Source organism: Cyprinus carpio, chromosome B23, assembly GCF_018340385.1.
Source record: "Cyprinus carpio isolate SPL01 chromosome B23, ASM1834038v1, whole genome shotgun sequence".
NCBI lineage: Eukaryota > Metazoa > Chordata > Actinopteri > Cypriniformes > Cyprinidae > Cyprinus > Cyprinus carpio.
In genome coordinates, this window is record NC_056619.1 from 22,000,005 (window position 1) to 22,023,711 (window position 23,707).

The 23,707-nt window shown below is 35.4% G+C and overlaps 1 protein-coding gene across 1 annotated transcript; it reads left to right on the forward strand.

Annotated features, from left to right (window-relative positions):
- Window positions 1-987: 987 nt before the first annotated feature.
- Window positions 988-20,199, forward strand: LOC109048480 (podocan-like). The gene is made up of 10 exons (XM_042750786.1): window positions 988-1,182; window positions 3,302-3,673; window positions 8,275-8,368; window positions 9,260-9,324; window positions 13,235-13,344; window positions 13,424-13,580; window positions 14,860-14,975; window positions 15,110-15,767; window positions 17,088-17,236; window positions 19,579-20,199. The coding sequence occupies exons 2-10, from the start codon at window positions 3,401-3,403 to the stop codon at window positions 19,754-19,756; spliced, it is 1,800 nt and encodes a 599-aa protein (XP_042606720.1). The 5' UTR covers window positions 988-1,182; window positions 3,302-3,400; the 3' UTR covers window positions 19,757-20,199.
- The last annotated feature ends 3,508 nt before the right edge of the window (window positions 20,200-23,707 follow it).

Sequence of the window (23,707 nt, forward strand, 5' to 3'; positions counted from 1 at the left end):
AAATTCTGAAATATCTTTATTTAAAATAACCATTTTCTGTTTGAATATATTATAAAATGTAATCTTTTTAAAGCTGATTTTTTAGCATCATTACTCCAGTCACATGATCCTTCAGAAAGCACTGGTAATATGCTGATTTGCTATTCAAAAACTTTTTTTAATTATTATTATTATGATGAAAATAGCAGAGTAGATTTTTTTTTTTTCAGATTTCTAAAAAAAACTATACTGACTCCAAGCTTTTGAATGGTATAATTTATAATGTAACAAAAGCATATTATTTCAGATATTCCATTTCTATTTATCAAAGAATCCTGAAAAAAAAATGTACTCAACTGTTTTAAATATTGAAATTAATATTAATAATAACAATGTGACACTGAAGAGTTATTATGCTGAATTTTTAGCTTTGACCACAGGAATAAATTACATTTTAAAATATATTTAAATAGAAAACAGTTATTTAAAATATGTATATAAAAAATCACAATATTACTTTTGCTGTATTTTTGGATCAAATAATTGCAGGCTTGGTGAGCAGAAGAGACTTCTTTCAAAAACATTAAAAATCTTACTGTTCAAAAACTTATGACTGGTAGTGTATGTATTTATGTATTTACAAATAACATTGAATATTCAGTTGGCAATGAATAAAAACAACAGCATGCAATTGGATTTACGGAGATCTACAGATGCTTGCATATGATAAGTGATGCAGTTCAAACCCAAGAGACAAATAAAAACCACATGTTACTCTGGGTTGACCTATTTGCTTCCTAAAGGCTCAGGAACTTTCTTAATGTGAATGTCAAACTTATAATATTGTTTATGGAGTACAGTGAGAACATTTCCTAATCAGCTACTTACAGTGTGTGCAAAATGACTGTATGTTTCCCAGAATAAGAAAAAATCCATACCAGCTTCATATTTCAACTACAATCATGGAAAAGTTTGTTTTCAAGAGGAACAGAACTAAGACATTAATTTCTTGGCGACAACACTTTCCTCTTTCCTCTTTCTGCGTTCTCTCCCTCTCTGGCTCTTCTCACATCTGGAAGGTAATACAGCTGAGCTTGTCTCTCCAGCGCTGCTGCTCTTATGATGTGTTTGCGCTGTTTTAGGAAGCTTTCGTATGCTGGACTTTGGCTTTAACTCTGTTGGATACTTTCAGGAGAAGCGGAGGTATGAATTTATACTTTTATACTTCGCATGAGAACAGATCCAGTTGTTTTTGATGTTAAACAGGTGTGTTAGAGGTTATCTAGAGTCATGTGTTTTTCATAGTAGCATATGTTTTAGTAGCTGACCTGAGGATGATGTTCTTGAGTTACAGTCAGTGTTACATAACAGTGAACTTTATGGAAACTGTGAACAGATGGTCTGTTTTTGTTTTAGAAACAACATTTTATGCATTAATATGAGACTTTTACTGTTTGGCAAAGAATAGTGTGGTCCAAACGTTTTGTTTTGTATTCTTTTTGAGCTTTTCTTAACAAATTGGTAGTAGTTTGAGTGATTTTGCGAACGTCTTAGTATTTGGTGTCTCTTTTGCTTGATCATGTTTTCCAGCACGATTTGATATGTTCAAAAGAGCTTCAGGGGAAGAAAAGAAAACTTCACGATCAATTATGTTTTATTCGCAATCCTAAAAATAAAGGTTTATGGTTCCCCCCAAGAACCTTTAAGTGAGAAAAAAAAAAATGTATGAAGAACATTTTAAAAAATGTAAGAACTTATGGTTACACGTTATTTTTAGGTGTCCTTGTTACTCATGTTACATGTACTTACTGTTATAATAACAATAAATTAAGCATAATTACATGCAAGTAATCCTAACCCTAACCCTATAGTAAGTACATATAGTTAATTAACATTACTCAAAACTTAAATGTATAATTACACTGTAACAGGGACACCTTAAAATAAAGTGTAATCTAACGTTTTTCCACTATAAAGAACTTTTTGTCAAATGTTAAGATTCTATAGAGTGAATTTTTACAGCACCACATTTCCTTGTTTTAATTTATTATGATCTCTTTTGGACCTCACTGTGTATAAACTGCCTCATATGCATGTGAGGAGTCACTGAAATTGATATTTCAGTATGCTAAATATGATTTTGCCAAGTAGAACATGTTCCTGGACCAACATCCTTGTTGTTACTGAAATAACATTCCTGTCAGATTTCAAGGTCAAGTTCAACCGATGTTCACATCAAGCTATCATTTCCCTTGGTTTTAGTTAACGGTTGCGGTTAGGAAAACAGTTACAACTATGCTGTTTGACTGGGATGTTGTAAACAAATGTTGGTCATGAGGGGTTTGGAGCAGTGTTGTTAAATAAAACTGAAACATTCAAATTATTTTTATGAACAAACTTTAAGTTGGCTAGAGAAAGCCACAGATAGATGACACCTGTTTGTGATTGCTGGAACTCATTCCAGATTTTTTTCCCAGTTCATTTTCCTTCCAATTTCTCAGTAGTCTTTGGGAAACTGGGCTTCAAGCGTGGGATGCTGGGGTTTGTATGAACACGTTGGAGAAAACTGCTCTCAGATCAGGGGTTTGCTGGTGTTTTCATTTGCTGGATGAACCCACAGCTGAGGCGAAATAATCCACATTATCATTTGGAGCACCACAGTAATTGCTGTTGTATATGGCCGCTGTCCAGATATAATCACAATGAAGCTGTCCTGTCAACCCAATTTAAACTGTAGATATACAAATAAATACTCTTCTCTGAGAAATGAAAGGAATAGTACACCCAAAAATGAAAATTCGCTGATAATTTACTAATTTAGAGAAATGTATGCTTGCATCACTTGCTCACCAATGGATCCTCTGCAGTGAATGGGTGCCGTCAGAAAACAGCTGATAAAAACATCACAAAAATCCAAACCACTACAGTCCATCAGTTACTGTCTTGTGAAGAGAAAAGCTGCATGTTTATAAGAAGAAAAAAAAAACATTGATGTGTTTTAACATTAAAAGGCCAACATATGGCAAACAAACCTAGAAAATTATATTGCTCAGAAGCTGCAGAGAGTACATTTTTTACTGAAAATAAGAGTATAAACACATATATTGAATTCTGATAGTGTAACTAATTTGTTCTTGGATATATCTGATGTAAAACTTATTATCGCAGATTTTGAAATTTGTTTTTTCCTTTCTTATTTGGAAAACTTTTGTCCTTTTATACCTTTTTTTTTTTTTTTTTTTTTTTTTTTTTAGCAAATAAATGCACTTTACAGAGAAGTCACTTAGTGAAGCCAGAAAGCATCAATTCTTTTGAATCACAGGTCACAAGTGTCTAGCTGGAGCTGTAAAAACCATTCAGAGTGGGGCGAGGGTTTTCAGATCTGGTTCGGCCCGAGGGAAAGCACTGAGGCCCGGAAGCCATGGGTCAGCGGCGCGGCCTTCTGGAGCTGCTGGGTTTGGTTCTGCTGGGCTGGACTCTGGTTCGAGGTCAGGCAGAAACAACGAACCTAAAGTTGGATGAAGAGGACGGAGAGGCGGAGGACCCACCCGTAACAGTGAGAAATGTGGAGCTACAGATATCTTGTCCGGAGAAATGCAGCTGCAGCGAGGAGGGAGCGGTGGACTGTAATGGAGTCAGTCTCACTGAGTTCCCACAGGATTTATCCGAACAGACCCATCAGCTGTCCCTGCAGGTGCGTGGGTTTGTTTGCAGATTTGGATTGCTTCCCCATGCACACTCTTCCTGAATATTTTGCTTCTTGTTTATTTGGTGATTGAATCTGACTGAATCATCAACTGAGCCGTGAGCATCTGAAATGTTAGGAGGTCTGCTCCTCTTCAACCGATTAATTTATCACAAATCAAAAATGTCACTCATTGTCACTCATAAAAACTAATTTTAAAATGATTTTTTAAGCATTTTTTCAAAATCTCATGCTCAGCAAGGCTGCATTTATTTGAACAAAAATACACTAAAAACTGTAATATTGTGAAATACTATTGCAATTTAAAATAATAACTTTTTTCTATTTAAATACATTTTAAAATATAATTTATTCTTGTGGTACAAAGCTCATGTTATTTTAAATTGTAAAAATATTTGACAATATTACTGTTTTTACTGTATTTTTTAATCAAAAAATTGCACCCTTGGTGAGCAGAAGAGACATCTTTCAAAAACATTAACATTTTTTTGTAAAAAATTCCAAACTTTTGACTCGTAGTGTGTGTGTGTGTGACTGTATATATATGTATGTATATATGTATATGTATATGTGTGTATATATATTTATATAATATATATATATATATATATATATATATATATATATATATATAATATATTTAAAACGAATTAATATATATTTTCCAACACATTAAAGGGATAGATCACCTAAAAATGCCCCTCATGTTATTTCCAACCTCTATGCTTGCTTTGTTTTAAGAAATACAAATGAAGACAGACTGCAGAATGTCAAGATTATTTTTCATTACAAGGCTGTTGAGTTTAAAAAATGACAATAAAATGCACACTAACAGTTCATGCGACTGGTGCACTATATTTCAGTTCTTCAGATGTCATATAATAGCTTAAATGTGATAAACAGATGAAAATCATATTAATGTTCACTGAGAAAATATGATGGGTGCTTGTATTGTAACCTGGCCTTTCAATTTAATGGTTTAATTTAGGGTGATTAAAATAAACACACTAATTATCATACTTTGTGATGTTTTATAATTTATAAGTTGCTTTGTATAAAAAGGTCTGCTTAATTAAAAATGTGCATGTAATTAAAAACAAACTTTATGTATTTAATCATTAGATTTGCACAAAAAATCTGTATTAAGGGATCCTTCTGCTTTTAGCAACTGACACTTCAACTTAATCAAACTCTTTTGTAATTCTTTACATAATTCATTTTAAAAATCAGTCTGATAACTGATAATGATGCACTAGTTTGAATATGGAAATGCAATTAAGATTGGAAAGCAGACTAAGTTATTTTATGGCTCCAGAAGTCTTAAAACGTAATGTACGAACAACTTTTATGGTGCTTTTTTTTGTCCTTTTGGAACCTGAAAGCATCCATTCCCATTCATTTAACTTTTATTATTGTATAGAAAACAGCAGCCGGGACGTTCTGCTAAACTTCTCCATTTGTGTTTCACAGAAGAAAGAAAGTTGTAAGGGTTTGGAACAACATGAAGGTGAGTAAACAATGACAGACTATCTCTTCAACCCTTTTAAAGCCTGACATATGAAATAATAATCCGAAAATTACATTTATTGAAATGGAACAGTTTATCAAAACTTTAGATAAAATATCTAAAAGAAAAATGTGCATAGGTGTTTTTTGTTGAGCATCATTTGATCCATCATGCTTTTATATCTCTTATAGTATAAAATAGTGAGAATATGGAGGTTATTTAGAGCAAAAATACCCAGTTTTGTGCAGATAGTGATATTCATATGGACAAAAAGTAAGATGAAATTCTGATACCTTGTAATGTAAATCAATGAGATATATCAGTATAGCAGATATTTATATAAAATGACAAATATCAGTCGTCACTCCATGTCTGCCAATAATATGTCTTAGTAAGATAATATTTAAATGCTTACTTTTATGAACAAAACATAATGCAATGCATTATGCAACACAATGATGATTGATGTATGATCAAGTAAACCCAAGTTGCTATAAAAGTTATTCTTACATTTATTTAATAACCTTCAGTATAGATTTGACAGCAGAAAGACACGTGAAGCCCGAGCTTAATGTGGGTGTTTGTACAATTATACTAAAAGGCCTTTTACTTGCTAAAAAAAGTAAGAACTATCAATCAGACGTCAGAAGGCATGTAGTAGATTGTGTGCAACAGGTTTGATCATGTTGATATGTGGCTGGCATCACAGGGTTAAATGTGATTTATTTTTTTTATTTTTTTTATTTAACCTTTATTTAACCAGGAAAGTCCCATTGAGATTAAAAACCTCTTTTTCAAGGGAGTCCTGGCCAAGATGCAGCAAAAACACAGTAAATTACATTTATGAAAGTTATACAATACAAATAATTAAAAACATTTACAATTTAAACAGGTCATTTCTGGTTCTCTCAATCTGGACTTAAAAGCATTTAAGGAAATAAGTTCAGATAATTTCAAGTCTTTTTGCAATAAGTTCCATGCAGAAGGAGCTGAGTAGACAAAAGCCCTTTTTTTTCCCCCAGTTCTGTACGGGCAAATGGAACAATGAGCAGCAAGTGATCATTTGATCGCAATGAATAAGAACTACACTTCTCCATGTTATTAAACTACAGATGTAGGATGGCAAAAGACCAAGCATGGCCTTATAGATAAAAGTATGCCAGTGCCCTGATCTCCTGTTGGACAACGATGGCCATCCCACTCTGGAATATAATTCACAATGATGGGGTCAGGTAATAAATCTCAGAGACGCATGATAAACAGTGTCAATTCTTATACAGACATGTTGTGCTGAAGCGGTCCTATACACCAGGTCTCCATAATCTAAGACAGATAAAAAATGTTGCAGTGACTAGCTGCTTTTTTTGCTTTAAAAGAAAAACAAAATTTATTTCGAAAGAAGAAAAAGGACAGTTTTAGCTTGAGTTTCTTCACAAGGTTGTCTATATGAGGCTTAAAAGTGAGAGCATCATCAAGCCAGATACCAAGGTACTTATAAGAATGAACCACCTCTATGACACTTCCAGTCAAAGTGAACACAGGAGGAGGAGCTTGAGAAACCTTCTTAGTATTTCTAAACCAGCATCAGTTTGGTCTTATCAGCATTGGAGAACCAGTTTAAGCTGCATAAAGCGTAACGTTGAACCACATCAAAAGCTTTCTGCAAAGATTCAAACCGCTTTAGCTGGGGACGATCCAAAACAATAAATAATCGTGTCATCAGCATAGAAATGCATATTAGCATCCGGACACATTGTGGCCCAAGTTCATTTATATACATAATAAACAAGAGAGGTCCTAATATTGAGCCTTGTGGCACTCCCTTTGTGGACCTTTCACTAATGCAGAACATAGACCATCACATTTAATGCACTGAGTCCTGTCACTCAGATAATTCATGAACCAGGAAACTACACAATCAGACAATCCCAGACAAAGAAGCCTTTGCTTTAAAACATTCCGCAATGGTCCCCCTGTGTCAAAAGCTTTCGACAGATTCAAGAAAAAGTGATGCACAGAATTGCTTTCTATCAAGAGCGACAAGTATGTCCATTAATTACTTTTGTAACAGCAGTGATGGTACTGTGCTTGCTTTTCCCTGAAGCCTGACTGCAGTTTAGAAAGGAGTTCATTTTGAGTATAAAAAAACTCTTTTATTTGGTCTGAAACAAGGGATTCTAAAATTTTTGACAAAAACACACAAATTAGATATAGGGACGATAGTTAGTTAAAACTGCTGGATCACCTCCTTTAAACAAGGGAGTAACAAAAAGCTGACTTCCAAACTGATGGTATTTCATTGTTTGAATTGACAGATTAAAAAGAATTGTAAGGGGCTCTGCAACAAAATCAGCCGCCTTTTTTCAAAAAGTAAGGCTCTATTAAAAATCTGGTCCAGGAGGTTTTCTGTGATCTAACGCTTTAAAGAGCTCCATGCACCTGCTGCACAGTAAAACGAAACAAAATTAAAAGGCTCTCCAGAAAACACTGAGGAGTATGTGCATGGAGTGACAGCGACTACTTCTGTCGACTCAGACAGAGAACCAACTGATACAAAATGCTCATTAAAGCAATTTAAGACATCAACTCTGTCGTAGACTGGGGAGAGAGGTTTTTAAGACAAATTTTGGGAGGGCTTCATTTACTTTTATTCACAGAAAGAGACTTGATGACTTTCCAAAATTTCTTCTGTGGATTATTGAGGTTTTTTCACTTGTGACTGATAAATATATTCTGATTTAGCCTTTTGAATAAGAGAGGTACATTTATTTTCTTAGTTGTCTAAAAATGGACCAGTCATGGGCAGAATCACCATTTCTAAGCTTTAGCCCATGCCATATTTCGCGCTGATGGATAATGTCTGACAACTCTGGAGAAAACCCAGGATTTTCCCCCGTCCCCTTCACTCTGTGCTTTGTCCAAGGAGCATGTTTATTTACAATGTTCTCAAAATTCTCCTTAAAAAGTGTCCAGGCAAGCTCAACGTCAGGCAACAGGCCTAGCTGTCCCCAGTTAATCAAAGATAGATCATGATGATAGGCTTGTTCATTAAAATTTTTCAAATTTTTCTGTCCTGTCCCAGAATAACCAAATCACTGAGGTCACGCTGGAGCATCTGTCACGTCTTCAGCAACTGGAGACCCTAAACCTACAGAACAACCGGCTCACGACACAAGGTACGGCTGATGAGCGGGTCAGGGGAGGACAGAGGCTGAAAACAGCACAGAATAATCTGTTACAGAGGGTCAGGATGAGAGAGAAAGAGAGCAGGATGGAGGGATGTGCTGAAGTGCTGAAAGTGCTGAAAGAGCTGCTGGCTTTGGATCGCACTCTTTCCTGCATGTGTGGTCAACATGACTGTTTGAAGTGGAAATGTTTTTATTTCAGTAAATCAGCAGAAACATCAGATTACTTTCCTTTAAAGCATAAGTGTGGCCAAAAATGAAATTCCTGATATTATTTACCCCCTCTCAAGTTGTTCAGACACACATGGTGTTCCATACATGTACACAAGGATGCATTAAATTCATCAAAAGTGACAGTAAAGACATTTTTTTTTAAATGTAACAAAAGATTTCAGTTTCAAATATGTGCAGTTCTTTTAAACTTTCTTTTCATCAAAGAGTCCAAAACAAAATATGAAGCGGCACAACTGTTTTCAACATTGATAATAATCAGATATGTTTCTTGAGCAGCAAATCAGCATATTAGAATGTTTTCTGAAGGATCATGTGACACTGAAGACTGGAGTAATGGTGCTGAAAATTCAGATTTGATCACAGGAATAAATTACATTTTGCAATATAAACAAAAAGAAAACAGTTATTTGAAAGTGTAATAATATTTTACAGTATTACTGTTTTTACTGTATCTTTGATCAAATAAATGCAGCCTTCGTGAGCATAAGAGACTTTTGATTGGTAGAGTGTGTTTTTGTATATATAATTTAGATAAACATTAATAATTCTTTAAATGAAACATGAAATGAAGGTCAGTAAAGTGCAAGCAATGATGTGTGTGCGTGTGTGTGTGTGTGTGTGTGTGTGTGTGTGTGTGCGCGTGTGCAGGCCTTGACGATGAAGGGTTTCATATTCTGGAAAGGCTGAGTTATTTATACTTGGCAAATAATAAGGTGAGTCATCGAAGTTTATTCTCAAACTCTCATCCCTCTCTCTCTCTCTCTCTCTCTACTTTATTCACTAACTTGAATTCAGATCACAGGCTAAGATGTGAAGCTTACCTGGCTTGAGTTTAATGAGACTATACCCTACATTTTCTTCCTGAACATATATCATTTTAAGAAAAGGTTTTGCACAAAATCAGTTGTAATTTAGTTTTCCATCACTATTTTTCCATGCTTAGAATTAGTTGTTTTTGCTACTGTACCTTTAAGACTTTATGCAAATGACCTCTGTTATGATTGACCTCACATTCCAGCAAAATTCACTCATTCCTTCATCATTTTATAGACTGAAAAGCTGTTCACATGTGAATGTGGGCGTTCATATGTTAATGAGCTAAAGATTGTGGAATCATCATAACCACAACTATTTTTGCATCCCACTTTTGACTTTTATATCTCCTCATTTTCTGATTGCCATGAGGCTAGAGTAGTTGGCAGGGCATTGCTTTGTGGATGCTATTGTGTTCTCAGCGTGTATCAGCATAATGCTACCCAGATAACAGGGAACATTCTCAGTACTTTGGTTAACGTTCTGGCAAAGTTATGAACAAACATTTTTCCAAGTTTAATTGGAAAAGCTTTTTAAATGTTCCTACTTATTTTAGAATGTTCAGAAGACAACAACATTCAAAAGTAACATTCCAATAATGTTTCCAATTTTCTTTAATGGAATTTTAACGTTCACATGACCCAGAAAATATGTTTTCAAAACATTTCAAAAACTGGATATTTGAACAAAAAACTAAATCTGTGTTTCTATTTATCATGTAATCAGACTTGCTGTGGTATGATTTAATTGTGACATTTTTGTTGGCAAAGTACACACTTTTCACAACAAACTAAAAACAGAATTAGATGAGTCTCTACAAATAAAACCTCTAAAATGTAGAGTTTCATTTAATGCCAGAGGTTTCGGTCACAGCCCCTGAGAGTGACTCACTAACATTCGTTTTCCAAGACCGAAGCCTTTCCCAGGTCTGTTTAATGCTGACTGGTGGGAACTGGAGTTTGATGTTTATGTTGGTCACGAGACAGTCAGTCGTGTTCTGTCATTGGCAGCCAGTTTGGCGCGAGCAGCTCCCCTCAATCCCTCGTTCAGTCAGTGCTGTGGATAGTTCTTATGCCAGCTGGGAACAGCGATGGCAAGGATTTAACATGAACACATGCTCTCTGGACATATCGTGCCAGCTTTCCCTGTTAATCACCCAGCTGTGTGCGCCAGGCGGCGGGAGCTAAAGCGGTCCCAGCAACCACCAGAACATGCACCGGACAGATTTGTAGCTGATGGACTTAAAAAAGGATAGCGGCAAGAGAAAGAGATCCTACTGAGATTCTGTCTGACACTGGCCAGTGTAATCTCATCGTCCTACTGGAAAAGCAAGACAAAGACGCACCAGTGAAAACCAAAGCAAACAGCAGAATCATGCGCGCCGATGCGAATCTTTGCTGTTGATTTTGTTGACCGTGTAACATTCATTCTTGCCGTACTGAGTCAGTAAATTTGGCAAAGTATGCTAGCTTTGTGGTTTAAAAAACATGCAAGGTATTCAGACTTGTTCTAGGCACTTAAAGGGATACTCCACCCCAAGATGAACATTTTGTCATTATTCACTTACCCCCATGTTGTTCCAAACCTGCAAAAGCTTTGTTCGTCTTCGGAACACAATTTAAGATATTTTGGATGAAAACTGCGAGGCCTGTGACTGTCCCATAGACTGCCAAGTAAATAGCAGTGTCAAGGTCCATAAAAGGTATGAAAGTCATCTTCAGAATACTCCATCTGCCATCAGACATGCAATCTGGGTTATATGAAGCGACGGGAACAAATTCTTTCAAATAAAAACAAAATAAAACTAAAAACAGAACATAATTTGATATCGAAAGACACAGAAGAGAATACTCACAAAACGGTGATTTGGAGAGACACAGAGGAGACTTTTGACAAAGGAATTATTGAATAAAGTCATTATTTTTGTTTTCTTCGCTTACAAAAAGTGTTCCCATTGCTTCATATAACCCAGATTGCACGTCTGATGACAGATGGAGTGTTCTGAAGATGACTTTCATACCTTTTATGGACCTTGACACTGTTATTTATTTGGCAGTCTATGGGACAGCCTCCAGGTTTTCATTCAAAATATCTTAAATTGTGTTCCGAAGACGAACAAAGCTTTTACGGGTTTGGAACGACATGGGGGTAAGTGATTAATGACACAATTTTAATTTTGCTGTGGAGTATCCCTTTAATAGCATGTTTGTGAGCAGATGATTAATTTATTTCAAACACACAGCTTTTGGCTTCCCAAGACATGAATTGATGGACTGAGGGTGAATACACTTTAAGTGAAAAATCCAGTTACAACTTGAACATGCTTGGTATGATTCCATGACACTTATTAACCTGAGAGACAAAACTGACTGTGGAAGAAGTACTTTATGCATACTGTAGTGACCCTATACTTGCATTGTATTATGCATTGGGAAATTTGGCTAGCTGAATCTGAAGTACAATGAAAAGAAGTGAAATCTCAATATGAAACACATAATTAAAGCACATTACTGAAAATAGTTGAATGGCCAAATATGACAGATGCACCACTATAAATGCGATCCTGCAGCTTAGTAACTGCAGCGTGTGGCATATCTTCTCTCGCCTCTCTGCTCATATCATCCCTCTTTTCAATCTGTTCACTTCACACTGTTAACTCAGAAGGATCTCTGGAGACCCTCATCTCGTTGGAGGTCTTGGTCACAACACTAAGAGGCACAACACACACTTTGGCTCTTTCAAAGGCTCTGTTTCATGATTTCCTTGAGCTCTGAATGGAATATTTCTTTTGCACACATAACTTTAACATAACTTTTTCTTCTTCTTCTTTTTTTTTTTTTTTTTTTTTTTTTTAAGACAAAGTATTTGTCCTTGAAGTACAGTATGTTAGAGTTGCATAACAATGGAGATCCAGGCTTTTCAATGCAATATTGTGAGTTCTTTTTCTTTATGGTGCCTGGATGCATTTTTTTTTTTTTTTTTTACAAAAACACCATGTTGAAGAAAACAAACAAACAAACAAACAAACAAAAAAAAAAAACATTAAAATCTCATGGGAAATCTGTATTTCAAGTTATTGCTATATTCTGTCTCACAGTGCTGTACTGAAATTGAATTTTTGACATTAATATTTTGTGAGTAAGGAGTAGCAATGAAAATTGAGCTTTGAATGTGTTAAAAAAATAGAAATTAATACTTTTATTCAGCACTGATGCATTAAATTGATCAAAAATGACAGTAGAGTCCTTTCTTATATATATATATATATATATATATATATACATATATATATAGTATATATATATATATATATATATATATATATATAAGAATGTATATGTATAAGTGAAAAAAAATCAACATTGATGATGATGATGATAATAATAATAAATGTTTCTTGAGCATCAAATCAGCATATTTGATCATATGAATATCTAGAGGATCATGTGACACTGAAGACTGAAGTAATGATGCTGAAAATTCAGCTTTCCATCACAGGAATAACATTCATTTTCATCTAAAACCCCTATTTTAAACTGCAATAAGATTTTACAATATTACTGTTTTTTTACTGTATTTTTTATTTAAATAATTGCAGCTTTGGTGAGCAGAAGTAATGTCTTTTAAAAAGAAATCTTGCCAGCTCTGAACTGTAGCTGTGTAAGTTTAGCTCACATATTGAAAATATTTCAACCCAAATCAATCTTTCATGTCCATTTATGGATCTATTTGGTTACGATCATAAATAACCCATTCCACTACATTTTGTTTATTTTGCCATTTGCCATTGTCCTTTAAACTTGTTCGCAGCTCACAGCAGCTCCCAGACACCTCCCTCCCTCTTTGGTCAGCGCTGATTTCGCTGCTAACCAGCTCACTAAAGTCTACCCCGACACGTTCGGCCAGAAGCCGGCTCTGAAGTAAGCCCGAAGCACTCTCTCCACAGGGTTGTGTGTTGCTTTGAGACTCAGTGTTAACGGTCTGTGTGCTGTGCTTCAGGTCAGTGTATCTCCATAACAACAAGCTAACAGATGCTGGTCTGCCAGAGAACATGTTTAATGGATCAGACAATCTCGAGATCCTCATTATGTCCAGTAATTTCCTCCGTTATGTCCCTAAGGGTCTGCCCACCGCCCTCTACCGCCTACACCTGAAGGTAAGACCACTGCGAGGCTCATTAAATGGCGAAAAAGTGAGTTCAGTCATCATGTACTCAGTTTTACAGTATATAATTTTTAATCACTTTTGTTCTCCTAAGAAATACAAATATGCATCGTACAAGGTTTAAAGTGGTATTTTCTCACAAAAATCACCATAAAAGTGGCCTGTAAGCACTATATTTCAAATCTTCTTCAGCTATAGATAGTTTAGTGTGAGGAACAGAGAGTTTTGAACAGAAAAGAGCAGCAGCTATTTGAATGAGAGACTGATTGTGCTCTTAAATTTAACAGTACATTTAATAGTTTGTTCGAGTTTAATTCCAGGTGGTTTCCTGTTGTTCAGCCTGCTAGAATGACCTGAATGCAGGTTGTAAATAGTTACTTGGATCTTTTGAATCAGCCAAATGAACTAATATTTATTCGTGTCATTTTGTACATCTCCCCATATCCCCTAATGCGTCTTCTGGTTCAAATCTCACATTTCATTCATGCTCATCATTGACAGTCTTGTTTTATTCAAATATGGTGCGTCATGATGTCAAACGTGCGTGGTTTGTCTTGACTGGGGTTTCACAAAATGCCACCACCACCATCAACTGTGAGCCAGTATCTCCCTTTAAAAAATAACTTTATGATAAACAAAAATGATTAGCTCATTTTAAAATTTAAATGACTTCTTACATTATTTAGTACTGAATTAAAAGGGAAAAGATGTATTATGGCAAAGCTTTTTAAGAACACATGTTGGGTGGAGCTTTTTTTGTCTGTGCACTAATAAGAAACTTTTTTTTATACTTTTTGTGTAGCACATTTCAAAAGAAGCACTTATCCATGTCTCATACTACTAATGATGATAATAATGATAAATTTGCTTGTACAGTAGCTTGCAATTAAGGTTTACTTTGCTTTTATTTATTTTTTTTGCTTGTAGAAATAAAATATTAGCAATTTTCTAGTTATCAGCCATGACATAAAAGTAATTATTTATTGAATTTATTTATTTGTTTATTTTTGATGCACCATATCTGAATTAAACGAGATTGTCAATAATGGCAAATGTCATTGGTTCATTGACATCAAAACAGGCATTATACGTTTTGATGCAAATTGTTAATTTGGGTGAACAAACCAACTAAAACCTCCTTTCGACATCAAGAGAAATGCAGCAGGACATCAAAACAAAAAGCAGATATATATAATATAAGATGCATAATGGCATCATTGCATCAGTGCACCTCAAATGCAGTTGTTATGATTGCTTTTTTTTCTATGCAGAACAACAAGCTGGAAAAGATTCCCGCAGGTGCGTTTGATAATTTGTTCCATCTTCGAGAACTCTACCTGCAAAACAACTTCCTGAGTAATGATGGCATGGACAACGAGACTTTCAGGTCAGCATGACTGAACAATCCAATCCAATTTACCTCGCACTCTTTCTTCTGCACGGCTCTCTCCTTCCTAACCTTCTTGTAAAACCCCTACCTGAGCTGTAACTGATGATACCTATCCTGCCTTCTCTCATCAGTCACTTGAACAGTCTGGAATATCTGGATTTGTCCAATAACAACCTGAGCACGGTTCCTCTCGGGCTTCCTCGAAATCTCATCCTGCTTCACTTGGAGAAGAATTCAATCCAAAGCATCACATTAAACGCATTGACGTCCATCCGAAACCTGGAGTACCTGCTCCTCCACAACAACCGCCTCCGCTCCCGCTCCATCCATCCGGCCGCCTTCCAGGGTCTCAAACGTCTCCACACCGTCCACATGTACAACAACCTTCTGGAGCGCGTTCCCCGCGGACTTCCTCGCCGCGCCAAGACCCTCATGCTGCTCCACAACCTCATCAGCGAGATCGGACGCAACGATCTGATTACGCTCTACACCCTGACGGAGCTCAACCTCAGCTACAACCGCCTCACCAGCGCCAAGCTCCACAGAGAGGCCTTCAGGAAGCTCCGCATCCTGGAGACCCTGGATCTGTCGGGAAACAAGCTGCAGACGCTGCCGTTGGGTCTTCCCAAGAGCCTCCAGGTTTTGAAGGTGAAGGACAATCAGATGACTGAGATACCGGAAGGAGCTCTGATGGGAATGAGTTCGCTGAGGGAGCTCCACCTGACCAACAACCAGCTGAAGCTGAACTCCATCTACCAGGGAGCTTGGCAGGAGCTGAGCGCGCTCACGGTGAGAGCTCATCAGTCACTCAAGACATTTTATGATTGTTACTTTAATGATTTGAACAAAATGTGGCAGCTGTGTATGAATGAAAATGAGTGAATGCATTTTGTCGAGCTTGGAAAAGTTGGGGCTTGTGGTGGTGCTTGAGACATTACTGGTAATTCAGTTTTTCTGGAAAATAATATAACACATGATAAATTCTGACAGACTGCTGGGCTCAGGAATATTAATGATTAAATATATAGAAAATGGTGAAGTTTCTTTAGTGATCAACTTGATTACAACCTTGACTAACATTATAAGTGAACCTCATGAAAATAAATTATTTTTTTTTTCTTTAAGATTTTATTTCATATTATTTTATCATTTTTAATATGCCTGTTTTTTCCTATTTCTTTTTGTTTTGTTTTGTCTGTGGGATAAGCATGTTGTTTGTTATCAGCTGGATTAGATTCTCTTAATAAATAATAAATAATAGATAAATAGAAAAATGGGGTAAAGTTTGTCAAGTGATCAACTAGATTACAACTATTTTTGTGCAAGTAACCTTGAGTAACATTATAAGTGGACCTCATGAAAATGATTATTTTTTTGGTTTATATTTTATTTATTTATTTTAAATAGTTTTTCCCATTTTATTTTATTTTGTTATGTTTTGACTGTGGGGTAAGACTGTACAGAAGTCTTATCTATGGTCTAAATAAATAAAAAATATAATGTTATATATTTTTTCTTATAGTTTTTCAATTCCTTTTTTTTGTTCTATATTTTTATTTTATTTTTTTATATTTTGTTTTCCCTCTAGGGAAAGCTTGTTTTTCTGGATAAGAAAATAAGTTGCTCTTAATAAATAGCAAATTTATAGGAAAATAGGGTAAAGTTTGTAAGGCGTTCAACTAGATTACACCTGTAATTTAATTTAATTTAATTTAATTTAATTTTATTTTATTTTATTTTATTTTATTTTATTTTATTTTATTTTATTTTATTTTATTTTATTTTATTTTATTTTGTTTTGTTTTGTTTTGTTTTGTTTTGTTTTGTTTTGTTTTGTTTTGTTGCCTGTGGAGTACGTAATCACAGAGAGAGCTTTTTTTCCGTTATCAGCTGGATGAGAAATGCAGACCCTCTGCTCTTACATGGGGGAAAAAAAAGATAAGATATATAAAGAAGCAGTCTCTTTCATTACATGATTTCCTAAGAGCTGTTTCCAGCCAAGGAAGTATTCTGCTAGACCGTAATGTCCAATTTCCCATTTTAAAGGCTTAGCCGAATTTTGATAGATGGAGAAAGAGGATGCTTGAACATGTTTTATGTGTGTTTCAGACTCTGGATCTCTCCGGTAACATGTTGTCACATGTTCCTCCTGACCTGCCAGAGTCTCTTGAGTTCCTTCACCTGCAGAACAACAGAATCAGCTCCGTTTCTGCCACAGCTTTCCTCAACACACCCAACATCAAAGGCATCTTCCTCAGGTGACACGCCGATCCTTTCCTTTCTGCCTTTTCACTCCTCTTTCTGTGTCTTTTGCATCCATTAGGGTAAAAGTCATAAACTGTTTTAGCAAAACCTGATTAGCACATACAGACTTTTGTCTAGGGCTGCATGATAAATATCGGCCGATAATTAATACGCATCACATCACTAAAGCCGGTTCTTTAATCTAATTTCACATAGAGCAGCTGTTAATACACAGAGCCGTTGTTAACTGACAAGCTGCGCAAATCCACGCTGATAATGAACTTGGACTTGCGCAGCTTGTCAAATAAAAAAAAGGCTCTGTGTAGTAACAGATGCTCTATGTGAAATCACGCACCTGATGGAATTTACCGCTGATTAGAGAACCGGCTTTACTGACGACTGGCTTTAACCGATGTGCACTTTATTGACGAGATGTATCATGTGCAGACACTGATATCGGCCGATATTTATCAAACACATTTTAGACATGCAGAAGCACACACAGTGCAGACACTGAATGTTTATGTTTTGCTGTCAAAACTGGCTAAAAACCCTACTAGTTCAAACTCTCATGTAAACATGTTTTCTCGCATGTTGGATTTTATAATGAGCTCATTTCAATAGCTATTAGCATTTTATTGTACATATAAACACACTCACAGCAACGGATCATTTGTGTGCATAGATCTGGGTTTTATTGTGCGTTTCATTTTCTGAAACCACTTGGATCTGCTCTGCTGTAATGGACTCAATATTGAAGCTTTCACAGCTGCACTTACTGCCACAATAACGTGAGGCAAGAACATTTCCCATAAAATCATACAGTAACAGCGTTCAGACTGTAAAGAGAGACTGAGAGCATGTGGAGTGAATGAAAGAACGGACAAAATAGTTTTCTCATCTTGACCTGGTTATCGGTTTCAGAAACATGGGAAATGCAGAGATTTTAGGAGCTGGTTGTGTGTTTGCAAAACCACTTTCTGTATGGTAGTTATTTGGGGGTTAAATGCACATTTTTTAATAGAATATATATATTTTAAAATTATAAACATTATTTTTATGTAATATTTGACAATGTTTCAGCAAATAGGTCACTATGTCGGAACAATCCATTGTGTATAGCTCATATTAAATTAATATAAACAATATGTATATTTCAGACATCAGTATATGGTGCAATAAAAATCATAATAAATACATATGTACCTCAGTGAAACTACCTCTAAATATTTACTATGAAGAAATTATTTGTTGTCATTAAAATAATAATTCATACTTGTAATAAATCCACCAAAAGTATGGTTGCATTTCATAAATTTGAATAATACTGAATAATTTATCTATTTTAATAATGCATTTCGAAGATGGATTTGTTTAGAAAGGCTGAAAATGAGGAAACATACTGCAATTTATTATTATTAGTTTTAATATTATAAACTGTTTAAGCACTGAAGGCGTAAAAGTTTTACTGAGAAAAATATGAACAGATTTTTTTGTTCTTTCAGCTTTGTCACTTTTTTGTAATGAAAAGAGCATTAAAGAAAAAAAATGAGATGAAAAATATCAGGTAATTTCAATTTACAGTAAAATGTTAAGACTTTTATGTCACTACACTAAAAAAAACCCACAAATCTGTAAAAATAGGGCATAATGTACTGTAGTAATATGAAGGATTTTTCTGAGTTTATTTATTTTACAGGTGTTTTATCTATATTTTTAATTTCGCACTTAACCAGTGTAGACCTACAGTACATTGTTCTTTAATCTGTAAAATTTCAGGAGTTTTTTATGAAGTACAATAACAATACAGCTTTGCAGGAGCAATATAAAAGGAACAGCTTGTCCAAAAATCGAAATGGTAATTCGCGTTGGAAAAAGAAGGCGGATGTTCAAGAAGCATTAATGACAGTGAACGTAATTATTCAATTATGATGTATAGAGTTGATTCCCAAACCTAATGCTCATGTGGGAGAGGCGGATTCCTCTTGAACATAATGTCCTGTTTGCTCTCTACAGTCTATCAACAAAAAGATGGAAGAAAATGAAAAAAATTGATTCATTTGCATCAATAAAGCACTCTGTGCTCAGTTTCAAGTGGACAGTCATGAACTCGATGGACGTTTCGTAATGAACATGCCTGAGCCATTATAACCCATGTCAGTGTAACTTTTTGAAGCCACTCATCTTTTCTGAGAATTCGCTCCACTCGCCGTTTAAACCGGAAAGAGCCTGCAAATATCTTCCAAATTGCTTTTGATTTGCAGGTTTTACTTATGCTGTTTTTGAATTAAGACTTTAAAATCAGCCTTTATGTGCATTAACTCTTTCCCTGCCTCTCATTCACTTTCTCCCTCAGATTTAATCGTCTCTCAGTCCATTCGGTGTCCGAAGAGTCTTTTTCTCACCTGTCCAAGCTTCAGGTGTTGGACATTGGCCACGGTAACATCTCTCCCAACCGAAGCCAAGCCGGGGAGCAGGTGGAGGAGGAAGAGGAGGCGTTACCGCATGAAGAAGAGGAGGCCAAAAATTTATGAGTCACGGATGGAAATAACAGTAAAAAATCATGCCCTGAACTTTCCCTCACTCAAAAATAAAATAAAAATGACAACCAGTTTGAGATTATAAATGCATTGTGGCTGCTGACAGAAAATTATTATTTCCAAATGTAGTGTTTGATTACATCTGAGTGCATTGGAAGATATTTTTAGACATGAGAAAAGGAAAATACTAATTGTGCTACTATTAATTGCTGTCTACTAATTTAAAAAAATTGGCTTTATATTGTAATAGATGCAATAGTAAGAAAATCAAAGTCATATGCATTAATATCTGGTGCAGAATGCTGGAAAACTGTATTGGTTGTCTTTTATTTTTTGTTTTTGTGATGTTTGCTCAGTCATGGCTCATTGCTCATTGTGTTTACATGCATAAAGCTGTTCTGCTGTGCTATGAAATTATAATTTCTTTCTCCAGAGAACTGAACAGACTCTGGGTATTTTTTTTTTTTCTGTAAAAGAAGACTTTACTGAGAACATTTTTTTTTCGAAAGTCGAAACACTTACATCACATTTCAGATTCAAAAATGGTGCATCATTGTGCAACACTAGTTTTATGGTTGACAGTTTTTTGATGAATAACAGTTTAAATTTCAGTCTGTTTCTTATAGAGATCTGTCATATGACTTTCAAGGATTTGTAATCTAGCGCTTAGGTGATATGGGCTACATTTAGATTGATTGATAGAAGATTGACCGCTGGATTGCATACTATTCAGAATCAAACTGAAGCTGTGTTTACACCACAACCTTTGTGTTTTCTGCGTACAGACAATGTTGGCAAAATGATCCCTGTTCACACGGATCATTGCATTGCAATGCATTTCAGACTAGTAGCTGGCAATGTCAGTTTGTAAAGAAAAACACAAACATGTAATACGATGCGCATAACATCACCGTTTTCACAACTTTGTGTTTTTGTAGTTTACATAGAGATGATAATGGTATACTTTTCAAAAACTTTCTCTTTGAAACCAATTTTCAAATGTAAACGCTCCCTTAGAATGCTTTTTAAATTCGTATTCAATGCCTAATGGGAACTGGTCGCAAAGTGGAATCAGAATCTAAATTTGACCCCACCAATCCAATTTAAATGAATAAAAAAAGTTCAGAAAGTCTTGCAGTTTGAGGATTTTGGCGGCCTTAGAGACAGATTTATGGGTTGAAGCGTTGAAGAACACTTACTGTAATTCACCAGAATGCACTCAAGATTCTTTCTTCTGACTTCGTGTCAGGTTACACCAATTTTATTCAGTTTGAAAACTTTTTTGGTCATTGTGTAGAAAAGACTTCAAAAATTCTCCTTTTTTGGACTTGTTGGGAAACAGGAACACGATATGGGGGTGAGTAAAATTCATTCATTTTTAGGTGAACCGACTCTTAGTTTGACAGCCTTTCAAGTCTGATAATTGATCATTTTTCCTCCTCATCATGTATTTTAACACCACTACATTTTGTTCAAAAATATCTGTTCATCAGCATTACTCATAATAGTGTGTGGTGAGTTTCTCGGAAAATTGTTTTCAGAGCTTAATAAATGGAAAGTTCTTCTGTAGCAGATGGGGTGTATGAACTGGTAGTCGTTTCCCAGAAATATTTTAATGTTTATTTCCTGTCTGAACTAATGAACGTAAAGCGGTGGGTAACTGTATATAATACTTGGACAAACACATCTTGTGAAAACCGAAATCTCGCCCACAGTACTAATTTGCTCTACTTTTTTACTTTAACTAAAAGCTCAAGATTGTAAGCCTGTCATCCTCTCAATACATTTCATTTAACATGTTTTGTACATGGCGTAGGTTTGATTTTAACATTGGTGGGGACAGAACAGCTGACAACACCCCTCTCCCATCCAACTACAACAACATTTTCACATTTATGATGGACTTCTGATCCCAGTTTTATGTCATATAAAGTCTTTATTTATAGCTATGCAATAAAACAAAATTATTATTATTATTATTATTATTATTATTATTATTATTATTATTTTTGTTAGCATGTTCATCAGACAATAATTACACAATTTTGATTATGTAAAACCAATAATATTACAGCAGTAGTTTTTTTTTTTTTTGGATTCTTTAACTACTCAAAGGAGAATAAGCAATATTAGAAAATAAATGATATTGATGACATCAGAGTTACTTCATTGTTGTTTGAATAGTCTAGCCAAACCAGGGCTTTTCAAAATTCTGTACATACAGTACAGATAGAATTTGAGGAAGTGGGGATATTTACTGATTCACAGATGTTCCTTAATGTCTCAATGCCCAGGGTCCAAAAACAACACTCGCTAACCAGCGAAATGCCAGTCAATTTTGGATTTGGTGACTAAATTATTTCCTTTTGTAGGAACTTCAATGCAGCAAAATACATTATTTTTTACTGTCTTGCTTTATTTTTTACCATATGAACTCAACAAAAGTCATTTTAAATATATACATTTCTTCAGTATTTTCATGTTCTAGAAGTAAATAATGCTGTTTCTAAACTCAGTGTATCTACTCAAGCAGAAACCATGTCTTTTAGCGATGCACATCCACATCAGTGTCCAGAACTTCAGTTGTATCACCCACAAACTGATATACTATTTAATTTATTTCCTTATGAAAAAGTTGATATCACAAAACAAGACGAAAAAAAAAATTCCATAGCTTTTTTATTATGTCATTTACACATTTCCAATAAAGCTGCAGTCATATAAATATCCATATGTCTTTTCTCTACATACTGTAGGTGGAGCGGAACTCAAGACAATCCTGTCCGTGTTTATCCATGGAGAACAGATTCTGTACCTGTGCATCAATGTCAAATGCTGAGAGAGGGATTTCAGCCTAATTCAGTTAATCACAAAGAGCACATGGAGCACTCTATGTATGTCAATGAGAAAAGCTGTGAGTACAGCTGAGCGCTTTAATCAGCTCTGAGAGAAGACAGCAGCCGGCCATGAAGCGTCCTACGTGCCACGGCTTTACTGAGATGGGCCTTCATAATCAGCACAAATGAGAGTGAGGCATGCTTCAGCAGAGATTAGAGAACATGACAGACCTCGCGACACATGTCTGACTGCAGAGAGAAGCCTGAAATATACTTAACACAAATATGTGAGCGCAAGTGTTTTTTCATTAGGCTATGAAATGTATACAGTAGGTTCCATATTCAGTGTTTCCACAAGAGGTGCAATAGTTGGTATTTTTCCATCTACTTTATAATTTTCTCTGAAGTAGTAACAGTACAATTTTGCATTTCTTTTTTATGTCATTTAGAACTTATGTATAAATTCCTCTGTTTGTGAATATACAAACTTAACCACAGTAAAGATGTACACTTCTATAAATTTATAGAATTTAAAGGGCCTTTGCACCAGAGGAACATTTCATAGCTCTTAGAACTACTGGCGGAAATATCCGCTTTTTGGCATGTTTGCACTGCAGGAACTAGGAACAGTTTTAGTTCTAGAAACTCCGGCCATGTCCACAAGAGCACGGGTATTTTTATGAAGGAGTTTCTCCTTCTTCCGTTTTTAAAAAAATCTCCATCCACATGAAAACGCAAAAGCATGCTAAGAAGCACTGTCAAGAGCATGCCAAACCAACAGGTGGTGATATAATCTCAACCGTAAAACCATGTTGGCCAAACAGAAGCCTGAAAAAGTTTCCAGTAGGCGGAGATAACAGCATTGGCTCCGACGTCACAAGCCAAAAACCAGAGTTTTTGAAAATCTTCACCCTGCAAGGCTTTTTCAAAAATGTTCGGTTTCAGTGACCTGGTGCTGTGTTTGCGTGTGGACGAATGGCCAAACCGTGTAGAAACCTGCTGTTTTTTGGACAGGGCCTCAGTTTGGGGGAAGTAAATTAGCTCCTACTTAAGAGAAGGGTCTAAAACTGTTCTATAGGAACTATCAGTGTATGCTGATTGGCCAAAC

Excerpts from the sequence above, each read along its gene's own strand:
- LOC109048480 (XM_042750786.1), top strand. The coding sequence starts at position 3,401 with ATGGGTCAGCGGCGCGGCCTTCTGGAGCTGCTGGGTTTGGTTCTGCTG. Across the intron at positions 8,369-9,259 it reads CAACCGGCTCACGACACAAG|GCCTTGACGATGAAGGGTTT; the intron begins GTACGGCTGATG and ends GCGCGTGTGCAG. Across the intron at positions 14,976-15,109 it reads ATGGACAACGAGACTTTCAG|TCACTTGAACAGTCTGGAAT; the intron begins GTCAGCATGACT and ends TTCTCTCATCAG.